Below are 16,549 nucleotides of genomic sequence, written 5' to 3' on the forward strand. Positions count from 1 at the left end.
TAGTTTACGCGCTTAGTATTTGTGCCCTGGACAAAGTAAGCCTCCGCCCCAGAATTAAACTTGAGGCGAATTAGTAATGGATTTGTGTTTAGAAGCTTTCTAAAGTCAAGCTGCAGTACGTAATTTCGATTTCGCACCTAGCCTTGAAAATCTTCTCCAACGTCCTGATCCGATTCCCGCTGCCAGCAGTACTCCGCGATATCAACTCATTTAGAGTTGGAGATTTGGGATAAATCTTTTTCGCCCCAGCGTCAACGTCCGTGTTAAAAGCTAATCAACAAAATAATTCAATTGATAGTTTCGGCAGTTTTTACCAGATGGAATTGAAACTCTGCTCGGTACTCTTTTTTGAGTGGAGGCATCACTAGCATCCTCAGGCTTTTTCGAGAAAATCGCCAACCGAGAAGATAGATTTCTACCTAAATATAGACTTAACGCCGGAACGCATATCGACCCATTTCTGGGTAAAGCGCTGAAATATGGCTTCAAAGATCGTCATTTTCTAGTGTATATTATTCCCTAATGTCCAAACGGACAATGGTCCAATATTCAAGTCCCAAATGGACGAACTTGGGTCATTCCTCCATGAAAAGGACAATTTACGGCAAATTTTGGTTTAATTGGTAACAGACCAATAAATCGTATTTTTATCAATAATTGGTACTGTACCAATAATAGTTGCATACTTCCGAATATAAATAGTAAAAAAGGGTGCCTAAGAACTAATTAGATAAAGTGCCCTTCTTTAGTTGCTGATCTCACAGATAGCCAGGAAGTTGACCTGAGAGTCCAGATAGAATCGGAGAATGTATCGCTGTCCCATTAACTTTGGTGTCCGATTCAAAGCTTTCTGATCTCAGCAAGCTCTCATTGAACGTGTTGAGCATGTTCGATACGGAAATGCCCTCTTCCAAAGGCTACAGACAAGATAGAAATTGAATAATGCGAATCGAAAATAAATCTGTAACCCAAAGTCGAGTTCTTGTTTGAGATCATCCGAGAGATTCGTGGCTGCGCCCCTGCTTCTCAAAAAGTCGGTACTTGGCTTTTTGCACTGGCCAAGTGTGGGAGAGCCGGAGCCAGTCTTTTTCCATTCTTGAGGCGAAGAAAACACTTGTTGTCGTCGAGCCAGGTCTACGTCCAGCTTCAGGTTTTGGTTTTTACGTTTACTGATTATATGTGTGACTACTTTTAGTAACAGATTCTAAGTAACCATAAGAAGTAGACACATAACTTGAGAATTTGGTTGTTTGGTCGGAAGTATCGTTTTTATACGCGGAGACTTAACATAATCGTTTAATGATTGGCAATTCAATTCCAACCTAAGGATTTTATTCCCCCACTCGCCAGCGACGTCAGAGTTGGTGACCGCCTCGAAGTCACAGCCACGTCATTTTCGCGCTTCAACGAAGTTTTTAAACGGTAAAGTCAAATTCGACCTGTTTTTAGATTTTACGAGTAATTCGTTATCTGAGGGTTGAACCTGCTCGTTTTTGTGTTATCTTGAAACACCCAAGATAGACGTATCCTTAATGCTTTTCCAAAGAAAGCTTTCACATCAAAAGAGGATACTTTTTGTTCCTAATAGAAGAGTTTCTTATCAAAATGAAAATTGTATCTATTCACTTGAATACATACAAAACATGTTCCTTGCGCAAGATCCTGTCTACGGCGGAAGGTTCTATTTGTCCTAAAATAAAAACCGCTCCCTAAGAAACATTATTTTTGTATTGCTGTTTCTAAGTTTTGACTGAAGGCTAAACATTATGTAAGGGTTTAAGAACTCCGGCTGCATTTGCGCTGCAATTTGAGAGACACTTTTCGTGTTGCCGATGTTGATGACGATTTTCTTTGCTGAGCCATTTTTATCGGATCGGATTTGTTCCCTCATTTTTCTCACTGTTTCAATGGTGAAATTTACCGTTTGCTTACAGAATATAGTCATTAACTTCTCACATTCCTGAACCGTTGTTAAGCTTTGCTAATGTTGGAGAGAGGATCTTGGCATAAGATTCGTCGGAAGTATATTGATTCCAGTCAATATTCAGGCGACTTGGATAGGTTTTCATTTATTCGAAATGCTTTTAAATCGAGACGAAGCGACAAAACCTAATCTTGGTAATTGTTTGTCCAAACTGCCTTTTTGCTAATAAAGCGTTACGAAGATGATCTTATTTTGCATTTCATAACTTACTTTTGCCTCTAACGCTTCAGCCACCTCAACGTCAAGTGCTTAATTACAAATATTTAAAAACGAATCAACTCTGAATGCGCGAGGGCGAGAGTAATTTTGCCCGCCGTTGATTGATATCGAGATATTGTCGATTTAGCAAGAAATTTTCGATTGAAGGCACGTCTTACGTAAACGGAGAAATACGGTCTGATTCCGGATCTCGCCGAATCGTTTCCGACTGTTCATTATTTTTGTTAACCCCTATACCCGAAGTGTACAATTTTTGTCGATTTCGGGATATAATCGCCCGCCGAATGGAGCTGGTGGGTCAGAATGACCTGAAAACTCAAATGAGTATTTGCACAAGACTTGCGCACCTTTCCGCAAAATTTCCGTGTGATAAGCCCAGTGAGGAGTCAGGAGGGACTCGTCTGCCCTGCTATCCGGCGGGTGACCAGAATGGCCGGACCAAGCGGGTGACAAGTCCGCCCTGGCCGGACTGCCCTTCTCCGCAGGGGACTGCGAGTCTCGGAGGGAAATTGCTAAGTGACCGTGCAAAATCCTGATCACAAGGGTGTTCCGATGATGGAGCTTATCTGCACTAGGTTCATTTTTCAGAGGATCAAGAGCATTTTTCTTCAAATATTTTCAGGAAAAAGGCTATTTATACAAAAACGAATATGAAAATTCCGAAAATCGAGGTTATAACTTCTGAAAATGAAAGTTTCTTCATGAAAACATGCATCAAAGAACATCCTCTTCTTATCTAATTATATAACAGCTGTCTTATGATCTTCTTTCCTGTTTGAATTTCCTTAAATGTTCTTCCAGCTGATCTTCTGACACTTATTCTTACCGTCATGGTGAAAACAAGTGAGCTGTACGCTATCTTTGTAAGCGCCCCTGACTGTAAAGATGAATCGTTTATTACTTGGATGTGGCAAAATCTCTGAGCCTGCTAAAGTAAATACCAATTGGCAAAGCTTTTTTGAGTTTCGAAAATATCTCACTCATTTCTTTTATTTTCTGGTTGAACGAGAAGGAGAGAACAATTAAATAGCTTTCCGTTAGGTGAAAACATAAACGAAGCATCTGTAATTACTCCGACAAAGTCAGAAGATCAGCTGGAAGAAAGTTAAAGGAAATTCAAACAGAAAAGAAGATCATAAGACAGCTGTTATATAATTAGATAAGAAGAGGATGTTCTTTGATGCATGTTTTCATGAAGAAACTTTCATTTTCAGAAGTTATAACCTCGATTTTCGGAATCTTCATATTCGTTTTTGTATAAATAGCCTTTTTCCTGAAAATTTTTGAAGAAAAATGCTCTTGATCCTCTGAAAAATGAACCTAATGCAGATAAGCTGCACTGTCGGAACACCCTTATGATCAAGATTTTGTAAGGTCACTTCGCAATTTCCCACCGAGACTCGCAGTCCCCTGCGGAGAAGGGCAGTCCGGCCAGGGCGGACTTGTCACCCGCTTGGTCCGGCCATTCTGGTCACCCGCCGGATAGCAGGGCAGACGAGTCCCTCTTACCCCCCAGTGAGCACTGCACCAGTACTGATTTTCTCACGCCACCTCGCGCGCTCCAAGGAAGAAAAAAAATTTCCTTTACTCATTTTTGCTTCAGTTTTAGTTTATTCTTAGGTTTTTTAGTATGGAGAGTTCGAAAATCACCGTTAAAAATGGATCAGATGAGTATTTTTCATAATTATCACATAATAAATTTCATACTGTTAAAAATTCTTTCCCCAATTTCAGCACTAAATATCAATTTTACGGAAAATATAAAAGTGCAGTTCGAAAGAGAATGATGAACTTAGTATAATATGATACTTTGAAAAGATTATCTCGAGAGGAAGACCAAATCGACAAAAATTGTACACTTCGGGTAAGGGGGTTCTTTAAGCAGCTTCGCGTATAGGGGTTAAACTAAGTCTCGCTAAAGCTCATTATTTGCTTGAGATTGAGGCGGAGAACTTGTCTGATAGGACTCAAATCTATTCAGAATGAAAAAAAACCCCGCTAGAATGGTCTGAACTCGTCAATTGCGAATTTTGAGGTGAGTGTAGTTATCCGGTCATAAGAGTGACTGCTAAGAAGCAACAAATCTCGAGATCAACATCATCTTTGGGAATTTAAAATTATTAGTGGCGCAATTCGCTGGATGAACCTTGAGCACGCTTCGCCACGAGTCCATTAGTGCCGAGCTGATTGCTTCGTCTTTGCAGCGAATTCGCAAGCTGCGCTCGTTTCTCACTGCTTTCCTTTAGACACGGGCTCGTACGGTGAAGAACCAACAGAAAGTGCTCATTATAACACATTTCTAAAAAATCATGGCCAAGACTTTCTTTCTCCTCTTTTGTGATGCATCTAACGGCCACAATGGAGTCTGTAAACATGCTTGAGAGTCAGAACTTGACTCAGAAGCCATTTTTAAGGACCCCCCGTCAGCTTTTTTCTTCAAAAAATGGAAATTTTGAGAAACGCCATATTTTTGGTTCTTAATGCGTCCTCAGGTTTAGCTTGCTTCAAAAACATGATAAGAGGAGTATTTGACCAAGAAAAGTCAATATTTTTGCTAAAATAAGGGCAAATTCGTCAATTTTCGGCGAAAAGTCCAATTTTCAAATGCGATTTTGGGGATGAAGGAGTCGAGATAGACCCCCAAAAATGCAGCCTTAGAATCGTTTTTTGACCCGTAGAATCCATTTCCGGGGTCAAAATTTTAAAATTCCGAAATTTGATTTTTCGAAAAAAGCTGACGGGGGGGTCCTTAAATTGTAATTTAATTACTTTGTCTGTTGGAGAAAACCGCACTTTGTTGTCACTTGAACTAATACATTTAGCCCCTGAGTCTTAGCTATGCAGACTGATACCGTAACAAACATAAAACAGTTGAAAGAATTGGAAAAAATAGTGTTTACTCACATTAGAATCATATTGTCCGTAAAACGTATACTACCCGGTTCCTGTTCCCAGTTTTTAATTTTTGCCGAGAGAGCGCCTGTTATTTTGATCACGATAATATGTAAGAATTGATAATTACAAGTTTAAGGCTTTAGTGAGAGATCAACTGGCCTAGCCCGTTGTTCGCGTGAGACAAAGTCTTTCCCTCTCGTTGATGATCCTCCGACTTAGGGCGTGCGAACACAATGTTCTCCATCCATCTTTCGTGGAGTTTCCCGTTTGTAGAACATGGCTTCAGCGAATTAGGCCTTGATGTAAGAGGCTTTATCCTTCCCAACGGATACCTCTTGATTTCAAAAGCCTCGCTGCTAAATTTTAATTGAACGATATCTTTAAATAGAATTTTCAAAGCAAAAATAGTAAAAAAAAAGTCGGATAATATTTTTTCTAAATGAACTCAAAACTATTATTTGTGGAAACGATAATTTATGGTTATATTAGATAGTCTGGGAAGATGCAGATCAGGTAAACTCCTGACTTGCACGTTGAGCAATGGAGGAGGCGACCGCAGGTGATGACGGTGTCTTGGGCTTGGGAGAAGGCTCGTCTCCAGAGGTGCCCATTTGGGGCTCGCATTTGGGCTCCGGCGCGGTTTCGCTTTCTTTGAATCAAGGTAATAGATCTGCTTTCTTTTTAACACTTGAGTTCAACTTGAACTAAGTTACTGTAACTCAAGCTTTATTAATAATTAACAATTATAAGAAGTTTTACCCATTCCTTGATTGAAGAACTCCTGTTCAATTATTTCGTTTACCGCTTAAATCAGAATGCTTTCATCATAACTGTAGGCATCGGAAACACTGACCTGATAGAATAGAAACTTGGCGAGAAGGATGTAGAATCACTTCTATTTTTGGCTCTTCTTCTTTTTGCTCTTCGATTATTTCGGAAGGTTCAATCTTCTCTTCGGGCTCTTCTTCTTCCTCTTCGATTTTCTCTGGAAAGACGAACACCGGTTGCGTTTCTTGCTGTTTAATAACAATGGGCGTGTAGGAACCAGAACTTCTTGGGGAATAAATAGGCGTCTTTGGAAACGTTCGATGCTGTGGAGATTTAATTTCTTCGAATGTCAGTGCATTTTCTTTACTCAAACGCATGTTACTAATTGAAAAGTTGCAATCGCAAACCGTTCGGATTATGCATATTCTCATCTGATTGGATTGGATTTTCTTTTATTCAAACTTAATTTTCAAAGATAGAAAATTAAATGTTAATCCAGGCCTAACGAAACGGAAAATCGTACATGATTGTTTGCGCTTTCTTTTAACAGTGCTCGAAAAATGCCAGAGAAAATGCTCGTATTCAATGTTTTCGGATGGGATCTCCTTATCGAAAACATTGCTCGCTATGCTAATCAGTTTTCTTGAATTTGCGCACGTTTCCTTCAACCTGTTGTTTCACACTTTCCACAAAGTCGGGGTCAAGCAATGGATTACCGATGGCTTCATCATTGTCGCTTGTCCGCAGAAAGTAGCCAATGGCTGCTGCTACTGCTCCGATTGCTAGTCCGGCCCCAGCCATCCCAGCTTCAATTTTTTCCGAAGTTATAAACAAAATAACGAGCATTAAGTACCTGAAGATTTAACTGTGTCCGTTATATATTCCTGCACACGGCCGACTTGGGCGAGGGGGCCATCGATAACATACTGTAACGCGGTATCCTTCCAGTCAGATAGTGAATAGAACACGTTGGAAATTGTCGTCCCTTAACGTCAACACAAACAGTACTCATAAACTTTTACCTATTCCACTGGTGCTTTCCTCCATTCTCTTTTCTTTTCGCCAAAGTGGTTTCGATTAAACGTCTTGAAAAGAGACAGGAAATGGTGGCCGCGTATTTTTGTTCCGGTCGAGAATGATTTTATATCTTTTTGAACGAGATTTAGTTTTAAAATAACTAAGTAGAATTCGATCTGCTTCGAAATATTATTTTGCAATCATGGAAGAGAATACCCTCGTTTGCCTTGTGAATATATGGTGTTTATTAGCGAGCGATTATATGGTTTTAAATATGAATGAACAGAATGGAGTAAGTTGTATACAGTTTTTTAAATATCTTTTTTTTTATAAAGTTAAACTCTTTATAAGTTCTTGTGGTATGCCATGAACTTTTGATAGCGCTTGGCTCGGTAATGATTTCTCGTTCTTCTCTGATGAGTTTCGGGAGAGCTTTCCAAAAGATAGGAAATCAGATTGTCGTTGTTGACCGAGTCAGATAAATTGGGAGAGTTAAGGATTTGTCGGATGATCTCGTCCTGGCCCACGTTTTCTGCGTTTTTTTCTTTTGCTTGGTGTCGAAGGTAGAGATTGTTGAAAAGGCGGTTCTGATAGCTGCGGTCGGCGAAAACGCCGCCGAGCATCGAGAGAGCAAAGAAATACTTGATAGGCATCATCTTCTTGTTCTTAGAGGATCTTTTAACTTTCGTTGTGATTGACTTCAGCTTCTGTTCGCTGCTTTTATAGCGACCTTCGTAACGAGAATGGGCAGTGAATCGAGCGCCCTCTCTGTCATGCCTGCCCAAGGAGGCACAGTCAGCTTCTGTCCGATGCACTACTCAGAAAGTCATCTGAAAATGAGTTCGCGGTTCGAATTACAGTCAAAGTAGAATTCCCAAACATCGGCTGATACAGATCATATGACAAAAATGAAAAGGCCGTGTGTTACCAGTTTTCTCCTCGGCAGCTTCATTTTGGCGGTCATCTGAAACGTCAGGAGAATCCAAGTTGATGATTGAGCGGAGGAAAGTTCTAGCGGTTTCTCATCAAAGGCGTGACTCTTCCAGGAGGAAAAAGTAATTGAGCCCGAGGCGGGTGCGCTGGCGTTGATGTATTTGTGTTCCGTCAGTGGTAGTTGAGCCGTTCGTCAAAAAAATCCCGAAGCGCGTCCTTTCTTTTCCTAAATCTTCGCACATTTTCATCACCACTTGTTTTTGGCCTTGACGTTTAGTTGCGCTAGATAGAAATTTATCTGCGGGGCTGAGATTTCTGGCCGCCGCCCAGTCTCCGGAACAGATCAGAGAATACTACAGATATCGAAGACTTCCGTCCAATTAACTGACAGCTGCTAATTGGAACACCTTCAAACCAAATAGCCGGCTGCGGAGAAACGCTATGAAGATACAGCTACTTACTGTATCGGCCCTTCTTCAATCAGGTTCACTTTGATAATTTATTAGCAGCAATGTTTTTTTAAGAATAATTTTTTTTTAATTGCAATAATTGCTAATGTCTTCTAAATTAGAATCTTAAATATTAAACTAGAAATGTCGAAATTGCCAACTTTCATTTATCGTATCATTAGCTACCAGTCAACCTGAAAATTCTTTGGCAGATGTAAGGAATTGTTGTGTCTGTATTTTTAATTATTGTAATTTTGCCTCATAATTCATTTAATATTCGACACTTTTGACACAATTGGCAGTAGTCTTTTGAATCCAGACTCTTCGATAGTGAAAGAAGATGACTTTCGACAAAATCCGAAAATCGACGATTATCTCAATCGGCTCATTCGTAAAATTTTCCCTGAGTTGGAACCCGTAGATGAGCCGACTCTCCAAAGCATACGCGAAAAAATAGGAGCGAGTATCATCAATTCATAAATCAGTTCTAACTAATTCAATCACAATATTCGAATTGGAATATTGACAATTTTTGAGACAAAGCATGTCTAATAAGAGACTAGACTGAACTTAAAAGACTATTTTCCACACCCTTTGAGTCAGGATCTTCTGGAAAAATTCACGAACTGTTTCGGAGCTCTTTGGAACGAAAATAAAGCTTTTAGGAAATTAAAGCTCTTTAATAGCCCTGATTCACGAGCGTAGGGATCATTTGCGCCAATCTGTATTTGTAAATTTCCATTTATGTCTTTAATTTTCGTTCTCGCTGTTCGGTAAAAGGGTTCTTTCTGGCTCTACGCCGATTCTTTTTAGAGTAAATTAATCAGACCGCAACTAACAACGCATTTGCCCAAACAGCCAGAAAAAGTATGTTGCCCTTTTTAGGCTATTAATCGACTGTGCCCGCTTTTAAGTGAGCTCGTAAAAAGACGTCGCTGTAAATGAAACTGGCGTTGCAAACATCACTGAAATTTTCAACGAAATGAAAGATTCCCAGGAGGTCGATTATACAATTGCAAAGCCCGACTCTTCGAACGAGTATGGTGGAGAGTATGATTATTACCCGAACTCAGGAGGACTTGACAAGGATGACTGGAATATCTTTTATGATCCTGATGTTCCACGGGGAGATGGAAGGAAAGGCTATTAAACGATCAGAAATAAATTATGATATGAAGCTTTTTTTGAGATAATTCGATATTTAATTAATTTAATCAATATCAAGTCCGAGACTTCAAAGTTTATCAGTTAATTATTCGACAGACTCATTTTATTCTATCATTTTGTCTCAAATTTGCAAAATGTTGATAGCACAACAAAGATCGTCGGTAAATGTAGCGCCATTCCAACCTCGGCAAGCTGTCGTGGATAAATTTATTGAGTAAGTTACAGTTTTGAAAACACGATAAAAGTGATTTACTCGCACGTTTGACTTGACGTCCTTCGCCTCCTTCCCAAACTGAGGCACGCACGTCCAAATATACTCACCTTGGGAATTTGCGAATAAATACAGACGATCCACTGTAATATAACGGGTCGTAGATAGTTCACAGTTGATACGTAATCGAACTGATGCAGCCTGTGTCTATTCTGTCATTGGCATCATACATTAAAAGCTTTATCTGATCAAAAATTCAGGAGAAAAATGGTGAAATCTGAAGTTCACGGAAACAAAGTTATGTTTACGATTGATCACTCGCTCTCGTCAAGGGATGATAATTGAAAAAGTAATATTTTTATGGTTGAAATAAAACCCCGCATTTGATTTAATTTAGTGAGTTGTAGTAGAAAGATATTATGTCTAAGGGAACACCATAAATGGATTTGTCATTTTAATATTTGACTGAATGAGAGTGGTTGATTTAGTGATAAAATTAAGCAAAACGGCATATGCCACATTTAAATCAGTCTGATGGTAGAAAAATTATTTTTTTTTTAATCTCAAAATTAACTGATAACTATCGTCTACGTATTTACGTTCAACTAAATTATCCATAATAAGAACTCCAAGAAGATGAACTCGTCTGGAAGCGGAGAAGCGTCAGATGACGGCACGTTTTCTGCGATGGATCTTTTTGGTCTTTCAAATCCAAAGAGGTGAGAAAGAAGGAAATAAATGAGCAAGTTCAACTGGGCGGAGTGACTGACTGTGCCCGCGTGATAGAACGGGCTCATCGCTCACAATGAATAGTGAAAGATTCCAGATCTTCGCTCTTTGTAGCTGACACTGAGTTTATTCAAACTAATTACAGTCTCTCGCTAACAGATTGAGATCAGATCATATTCAGTTTCTGGCTTGTTGCTGACCTTGTCATTCCAGATGGCCTCGAGAAAAATGACTGGTGGCTCGTCAAAGAATACGTAGAACATACTCTCTAAACGTCATATCCATTTTTTATTTTTATCATTCTATGTCAAGTTACAGACAAAAAGAAGGAAACTGTTGAGGGTTTCAGAATCGAAGGATCACGAAAACGGATCGTCTATGCGGCCAGTTCTCCAAAGGCAACATTGAATGGTTTATCTTTGTAAAGTGATGTTTAGGGAAATCTGAAACAACAAATTGTCGGTGCGTCGGAAAACGGCTGGGATAAAATATTCGACGGAAAAACTCACCAACTCGCAGTTCATGCTACGCCAAGATAGGGTCAAGCTCATTGGCTAAGACTCCCCATAGAGGTGGCGCTTTTCTTAATTATTGATGAAAATAGCTAAACCAAATGAAGTCGGATAGATTTCTACTACGCGTGCGAAAAAAGGGAGGTGCTTTTCTGAATGATGATCGTAGTCTTCCAGACAACTCGAGCTACAAATTCGCTGTCAACGACGAAGATGGACAACAAGAATCGATTCCAGGGACAGTGATAAATCAATTTTTACGCGTTCGTTACTTATCCTCGTGAATTTTTAGTTTGATTATTTTATCAATCTAACAGTGCTCTTCAATCGTCTTGAGATTCTCTCAGAAGCACAAGCGGAAGATTCTGGAATTTGCTGTACACCAAATGAGCAAGAAAGTGTTTCAACCTGTATCATCGAAGGAAATTTCCCTGTGCAAGGTTATGATGTTTCAGTAGATTGGTTATGACTTCAATTTCAGCAAGTTGTGCGCAGCCAAATTTACCTCCTCCTGAAGTCAAGCCCTGCGAACAAGGTCCACCTGGCGCTATTGGCGAAAAAGGCGCTTCAGGAAGTCAAGGTCCTGCTGGCTTCGCCGGACCGAAAGGTGTTACTGGTCCTATTGGCCACCCTGGACCAAAAGGTGAAGCTGGTCTCCCTGGATTAGACGGTCTACCAGGCATGGCCGGAACTGTGGGACCTACTGGGCTTGCTGGAGAAAAAGGCGAAAAAGGAAATCAAGGAGAAAAAGGAATGGCCGGCGCTGCAGGACCGATTGGCGTTGTTGGCCCAGCAGGAGCTCCCGGCAATGTTGGTGAACCTGGAAATCCTGGAATGAATGGACCTCCTGGCATCACTGGCGAGAAAGGAGACCCAGGGAAAAATGGCACTAATGGATCACCTGGTATTCCGGGTGCTATCGGCCCGAAAGGTAATTCTAATTTTTTATTGAAATTTTGCGATCTCTTAAGGTGATCCTGGTCTGATTGGTGAAAAGGGAGATGCTGGAGAAAAGGGATCTCCGGGAGAACCAGGAATCGCTACAAAAGGAGATAAGGGAGAACCTGGTCCTGAAGGGCCTCGTGGAATTATCGGTGATAACGGACCAATGGGTTTTAAAGGCGAGATGGGTCCTGCCGGACCAGCTGGAGAAGGAAATGGTTAGATTAAAGAATCTTTGTATTTCGGAAGACTATTAAATACCAAAATAAAGTTGGACCACCAGGAGCTAAGGGAGATCAAGGCCCTCCTGGGCCAGCTGGCGAACCAGGTTCGTAATTAAATATAAAAACAGTAATTTAAGGCCTGAAGAATATCTGAAGGCTAGAGATGGCGCTTGAAGCACCATCAATAAAAGTGATTGAGTACACTCGATCTCGCCAAACAAAATGGTTTGTGTGTGTGCCCAATAAACTTTTTTTCTGTGCGCCTAAATTAGAACTGATACACGTTTTTTGGGCGCGCCCGATTGTGAACAGAAGAAAAAAAGATCCAATGAAGATCTTTCTTTTTCTTTTGATTTTTTCGAGCATTTCTGATAGTGTGCGAGTGTACAAGAACTGCAAGAATTGCAAGAAAGTCCTCGTCCGCAAGCGTAAATATTAAGAGACCAAAAACGACAAGAGATTGTCTGGACCTACGTGTTTTTAGGAAAACCTGGAAGCCCTGGACCGAATGGAAATCCTGGCGGACGAGGTGAACCGGGAACGAGGGGCCCGATGGGAATTCGTGGTGTAGGTGGTAAGCCTGGACTGCCTGGAATCGTTGGGCTCACTGGCCCGCAGGGCGATAATGGTCCGAGGGGCCTTGCTGGACTACCAGGCGAACGAGGTTTACCTGGCCCAAGTGGACCGATTGGTCCACCAGGACCTCAGGGTCCCCCTGGCCCTCCTGGAGAACAAGGTGGACGAGGACCAGAAGGACCGCGAGGCCCTACTGGATCACGCGGCCCAGAAAGATCGGATAGCGAAGTGAAGAAGCTTATTCTCGAAGTGTTTGCTGAGCTTATTCCAACGTAAGATAATTAAGAAAAATAGTTCGCAATGTTTAGTGTCATTGAACCTGTTCGTGAGGAATGTAAAAAATGCGACTGCAGAAGATCTAATCAGATTGGTCTTGCTCGTATGCGAAAACCTGGTCCTCCTGGGCCTCCTGGAAAAGATGGAGAACCTGGAGAACCTGGCCCACCGGGACCAAGAGGACATCAGGGTACTTCAGGATTATTTGGTCAGCCTGGAAGCCCTGGTTTGCCTGGAGAGAAAGGTGACCAAGGGCCTTCTGGCGAAGATATTATTGGCGCCCCTGGCGCTCCCGGAAGACAAGGTAAAATGTTTCAACATGAAAAATTGTTTGAAAATTGAAAGGTCCCATTGGTCCTCCAGCGAATTGCTCCCCTGGAGAGCCAGGAGAACCTGGACCTCCCGGTCGCCCTGGTCAAATCGGTCGCGACGGCCCTGCTGGCATTGCAGGTCCACAGGGTGTTTGTAAGGCCGACGGTTAGTTCAAAATAGTTTTAACCTAGGCTAATTGACCTTTAGAATGCAAGGCACCTGACGAGTGGGCTGCTAACGTGAACAACTACGCGAAGCTCTTCCAAACAACTCCCGCGCCATGGAATAAAGGACCGCCTCCAAGTCGAAACGACAACGCTCCAGCCTTCAAGGTAAAATAAAAGAACCATTTATAACGCACATGGCAACCACAGATCTAAAACCCTCCATATCTTCAACAAACAAAGTTGACTTACTGACTTTGATGACTTTAGCCAGATACTGTAATGAGGCTTCCTGCCAAACCAGAAGACTCGGATCTCGGACCAGGAACCGTTTTAATTTGATATGAGAATTTCATATTCTAAAAATAGATTTGAGAAACATCTAGTCAGTCGCTAAAATGAGCGAAATCGAATTATCAAGCTTATTAGATTTTCCGCTCGCGAGCTCCATTTCCTTTTTATATAAATAAGGCTTGATAATGTGCCCGAATCGGAGTTCGTCAAGTGTATAGGAGCTCTTAAACTGCCTGGCCGACTAGACATTTGAGCCTCGTCGACTGTCATGTGCTGTTGGGCGGGGGTTATTAGAATTCGTAAGATTCCGATTATTCACAGCTCAAGCGCGACGATAATTGCTTCTTCCGCTTACTCTAATGAAAGTAGAAAGAAGGTACTTGATAAAAGGAAAAGGGAAGAAAAAGCTTGTTAATGAGTTGAAAACGGCTAAAAGTACGAACAGAAGAAGCACCGCCAGGACTGGGCATTCCAGATAGCGTCATCCCACATCTCAAGGTCAGTTCCGTCTAGTCGGCAGTTTTATTTACAGAATGAGCCATCTTAGCGATTTATATCCTTCGCGGGTTCAGGTCGAACTTGAGACACAAAGGGTCAATTCGTTGAATCATCAACTGTAACTCCTTTTGCGGAATATGATGAAATTGTATTAGGGTCCGACTGGAGAGCGACACACGGTCAACATCAACAACATTCCTCGGCCCGCAGTGCCTCCATCTGGCGATCTCGTCTGGATCCCAACAACCACTTCCACAACAACAACATCAACGACGACAACAACGACTACTACTACCCGACGAACAACGAGAAAAACAACGCCGCGTCCTCGACGGCCTTGCTACAGCTGTGAAGCGAGAAAAAAGGCAAAAGCTAGACTCACAACCCAAGCTCCAACGACAATGAAGCCGAAGCCAGCTACAGTGAAACCAGCAATAATCGCGCCTAAAGTCTCGAAATGCAAAATGAATGAACGCGACGAAAACTCGCCTTGTAAACCATCGCCGTGCAAGTCAACTTGGACAGGTTTAATTCAACTTAAATTACACTTTCTACAAATTACTTAAGTTTGTCAAGCGCGTGTTGCATGCAAAAATGCTGCTGCGAAGAAGAAGCAAAAATGCGTTGTTAGAAGAATTCAAATTATCAGAAATAAACGACATCAAGGTTTGCTATTTTCATAAATTAAAATTCATCAAATTCATCATAGAACTAATCCGAGCGAAACGACAGAAACTAAAATCCGACCAAAAAGCAAAGCGCTCTACAAAAAGAAAATCAAGAAGAATTGAAAGCTAGAAAAATTTTTAGTTATTGAAAATATCGATTGTAAATATTTTGTATCTGTACAGTTTTAGTTTATTGTCGACAATAAGTATGTAAATACAAGTAAATTTGAATTGGTACGAGTTGTGGTGTTTTTTTTTTCTTCTTGACTACTAATAGTACGCATAGTCAGCTCGGTGATGCATCACTAGCTTGCCGTCGACAAAATAGAACGAGTCCGATTTCGTGCTGTATGGGTTGTCCACGATTTCAGCCATTAACTTCTTGTCGAGTTTTGGAACCTAAAAGTTTTTTACCGTTTAATTGTCTGTTTACCTCGTAGATTTGCTCGGCTGAATTTTCAGAATCCGGAATCAAAAACCCAAAGTCGAAAACGAAGCTCTTCAGAAGATGATTCTTGTAGAAATGGCGCTCCAAAAGCGTGAACTTAGAGATGGGCTTATCCCCGTTGATGAATTTGATGGTGGCGCCGATTGTTTTGAGCTTGAGGATTTCCCTTTTTAAATTGTAACGGACTTTGCTAAGGTTGAGAAAATTGCTTTGAAAGTGTTTTTGCACTCGCTTTCTTTTCATTTGGAGCTTGTTCGAAGGGCCATCAATCATTAACCAAATCTGGCTTTGTCTCAACCTATTCGAAACGTGAGGCGTTTTCGTCTGAATACTTCAAATCGGTCTCATCTGCTTAGAGTGACTAATGATCAAAATTGTAGACAGTAATCCTCTTCTGCGTTCTCAACTTCGCAAGAACGAAAGTAGCATGCCGCACTCTTTCCTTTTGGAATTCCGACGTCGATAAGTGTTTGATTGTTCTCCATGTTCCGCAAAATGAACCGCGTGAACATAATTCCGTAAACGTTTCGCTCAGCGGAGATTAAAAAGTCACTAGTAGCGTGATCTGAATATTTTTTAAGTACAAATTGGGCCAAGCCTGGCTCCCTGATGATGGCTTAACCTCCGAAACATTTCGAATAAACTTTTTTTCTTACCTAGAGTGGAAACGTCGTTAATTGTCAGATTTTCAGTTTTGGCTTTTTCTCTAGTTTGGATCAAATAATCATATTGATTTGAGCAATTTCTTGAGAAAGTATTTTATTCCAGTTTTTTTTTATATCCTTTTCCTGAGGTCTTCCTCCGACGCTACTTTTAGCTTTGACATTTTTCTGCTAATGGTCTCTTTGGATTTTTTGCCTCCGCGCGTAGAACTACCAGAAAGGATCATTTTCTTTGCTGCCGCCGGAGTTGAATGCTTGAATGATTTACTTGTCTTCTCTACTGGCAGCAGCGTGGGCTCTAGTCTAGCGCTCGGACGCGGATCGAACTTACTCAGCCGATTAGAAGGGCCAGCATTTGGGGTGAAATATTTATCTGCTAAATAATCGATCTTCATGAAAGAACAAAGCTTTCTTGCTGCTTTTAGAAAATATTCTTTTCAGTTTACCTCGCATCAGAATTATCCCATTATTAAACGATAATTTGCTACCAGCAGAAGAAATATACTGTATATTATATACACATATCTTTGACGCTTTATTCTCACAGTAAGGGAGGAAATTTTGGCGTTTACAGTAAAAGTTTCATTAGAATATTTTTGTG

General features: G+C 41.0%; 6 protein-coding genes and 1 long non-coding RNA gene across 7 annotated transcripts; 3 read left to right on the top strand and 4 right to left on the bottom strand.

Moving 5' to 3' along the window:
• Positions 1-141: 141 nt before the first annotated feature.
• LOC145707202 (uncharacterized) lies at positions 142-908 on the bottom strand. The gene is made up of 3 exons (XR_014134738.1): positions 782-908; positions 315-419; positions 142-270 (listed from the first exon to the last, which is right to left on the bottom strand). It is a non-coding gene; the product is annotated as an uncharacterized LOC145707202 (long non-coding RNA).
• A 4,699-nt stretch (positions 909-5,607) lies between these two features.
• Positions 5,608-6,403, bottom strand: LOC145708906 (uncharacterized). Its single transcript, XM_081786603.1, has 4 exons — positions 6,274-6,403; positions 5,952-6,227; positions 5,858-5,902; positions 5,608-5,747 (listed from the first exon to the last, which is right to left on the bottom strand). The coding sequence occupies exons 1-4, from the start codon at positions 6,287-6,289 to the stop codon at positions 5,608-5,610; spliced, it is 477 nt and encodes a 158-aa protein (XP_081642729.1). The 5' UTR covers positions 6,290-6,403.
• Positions 6,404-6,496: 93 nt separating this feature from the next.
• Positions 6,497-7,000, bottom strand: LOC145708908 (uncharacterized). The gene is made up of 3 exons (XM_081786604.1): positions 6,889-7,000; positions 6,720-6,851; positions 6,497-6,672 (listed from the first exon to the last, which is right to left on the bottom strand). The coding sequence occupies exons 1-3, from the start codon at positions 6,911-6,913 to the stop codon at positions 6,497-6,499; spliced, it is 333 nt and encodes a 110-aa protein (XP_081642730.1). The 5' UTR covers positions 6,914-7,000.
• A 3,985-nt stretch (positions 7,001-10,985) lies between these two features.
• LOC145708909 (uncharacterized) lies at positions 10,986-12,162 on the top strand. The gene is made up of 5 exons (XM_081786605.1): positions 10,986-11,126; positions 11,177-11,324; positions 11,366-11,815; positions 11,856-12,044; positions 12,098-12,162. Exons 1-5 carry the CDS (start codon positions 10,986-10,988, stop codon positions 12,160-12,162), a joined length of 993 nt encoding a protein of 330 aa, XP_081642731.1.
• A 208-nt stretch (positions 12,163-12,370) lies between these two features.
• On the top strand, positions 12,371-13,720 carry LOC145708910 (uncharacterized). The gene is made up of 6 exons (XM_081786606.1): positions 12,371-12,478; positions 12,535-12,898; positions 12,935-13,206; positions 13,248-13,379; positions 13,422-13,546; positions 13,649-13,720. Exons 1-6 carry the CDS (start codon positions 12,379-12,381, stop codon positions 13,718-13,720), a joined length of 1,065 nt encoding a protein of 354 aa, XP_081642732.1. The 5' UTR covers positions 12,371-12,378.
• Positions 13,721-14,077: 357 nt separating this feature from the next.
• On the top strand, positions 14,078-15,069 carry LOC145706575 (uncharacterized). Its single transcript, XM_081783994.1, has 4 exons — positions 14,078-14,170; positions 14,326-14,695; positions 14,738-14,836; positions 14,880-15,069. Exons 2-4 carry the CDS (start codon positions 14,572-14,574, stop codon positions 14,966-14,968), a joined length of 312 nt encoding a protein of 103 aa, XP_081640120.1. The 5' UTR covers positions 14,078-14,170; positions 14,326-14,571; the 3' UTR covers positions 14,969-15,069.
• Positions 15,042-16,112, bottom strand: LOC145708912 (protein unc-119-like). Its single transcript, XM_081786607.1, has 5 exons — positions 16,093-16,112; positions 15,943-16,031; positions 15,685-15,851; positions 15,272-15,610; positions 15,042-15,237 (listed from the first exon to the last, which is right to left on the bottom strand). Exons 1-5 carry the CDS (start codon positions 16,110-16,112, stop codon positions 15,109-15,111), a joined length of 744 nt encoding a protein of 247 aa, XP_081642733.1. The 3' UTR covers positions 15,042-15,108.
• Positions 16,113-16,549: the final 437 nt, after the last annotated feature.

Source organism: Oikopleura dioica, chromosome XSR (assembly GCF_907165135.1).
Source record: "Oikopleura dioica chromosome XSR, OKI2018_I68_1.0, whole genome shotgun sequence".
In the NCBI taxonomy this organism is placed as follows: domain Eukaryota; kingdom Metazoa; phylum Chordata; class Appendicularia; order Copelata; family Oikopleuridae; genus Oikopleura; species Oikopleura dioica.

Excerpts from the sequence above, each read along its gene's own strand:
- LOC145708906 (XM_081786603.1), bottom strand. Across the intron at positions 5,903-5,951 it reads CCAAGTTTCTATTCTATCAG|CGGTAAACGAAATAATTGAA; the intron begins GTCAGTGTTTCC and ends TTCTGATTTAAG. Across the intron at positions 5,748-5,857 it reads GTTCTTCAATCAAGGAATGG|AAAGCGAAACCGCGCCGGAG; the intron begins GTAAAACTTCTT and ends CTTGATTCAAAG.
- LOC145708908 (XM_081786604.1), bottom strand. The coding sequence starts at position 6,913 with ATGGAGGAAAGCACCAGTGGAATAG. Across the intron at positions 6,852-6,888 it reads GGAAAGCACCAGTGGAATAG|GGACGACAATTTCCAACGTG; the intron begins GTAAAAGTTTAT and ends GTTGACGTTAAG. Across the intron at positions 6,673-6,719 it reads GGACACAGTTAAATCTTCAG|CTGGGATGGCTGGGGCCGGA; the intron begins GTACTTAATGCT and ends AAAAAATTGAAG.
- LOC145708909 (XM_081786605.1), top strand. The coding sequence starts at position 10,986 with ATGAAGTCGGATAGATTTCTACTACGCGTGCGAAAAAAGGGAGGTGCT. Across the intron at positions 11,816-11,855 it reads GGGTGCTATCGGCCCGAAAG|GTGATCCTGGTCTGATTGGT; the intron begins GTAATTCTAATT and ends CGATCTCTTAAG. Across the intron at positions 12,045-12,097 it reads ACCAGCTGGAGAAGGAAATG|TTGGACCACCAGGAGCTAAG; the intron begins GTTAGATTAAAG and ends ACCAAAATAAAG.
- LOC145708910 (XM_081786606.1), top strand. The coding sequence starts at position 12,379 with ATGAAGATCTTTCTTTTTCTTTTGATTTTTTCGAGCATTTCTGATAGT. Across the intron at positions 12,899-12,934 it reads TTTGCTGAGCTTATTCCAAC|TGTCATTGAACCTGTTCGTG; the intron begins GTAAGATAATTA and ends CGCAATGTTTAG. Across the intron at positions 13,547-13,648 it reads ACAACGCTCCAGCCTTCAAG|CCAGATACTGTAATGAGGCT; the intron begins GTAAAATAAAAG and ends TGATGACTTTAG.
- LOC145706575 (XM_081783994.1), top strand. The coding sequence starts at position 14,572 with ATGAAGCCGAAGCCAGCTACAGTGAAACCAGCAATAATCGCGCCTAAA. Across the intron at positions 14,696-14,737 it reads GTGCAAGTCAACTTGGACAG|TTTGTCAAGCGCGTGTTGCA; the intron begins GTTTAATTCAAC and ends AAATTACTTAAG. Across the intron at positions 14,837-14,879 it reads CAGAAATAAACGACATCAAG|AACTAATCCGAGCGAAACGA; the intron begins GTTTGCTATTTT and ends AATTCATCATAG.
- LOC145708912 (XM_081786607.1), bottom strand. The coding sequence starts at position 16,112 with ATGTCAAAGCTAAAAGTAGC. Across the intron at positions 15,852-15,942 it reads TAACGACGTTTCCACTCTAG|ATCACGCTACTAGTGACTTT; the intron begins GTAAGAAAAAAA and ends AAAAATATTCAG. Across the intron at positions 15,238-15,271 it reads CAGCCGAGCAAATCTACGAG|GTTCCAAAACTCGACAAGAA; the intron begins GTAAACAGACAA and ends AAAAACTTTTAG.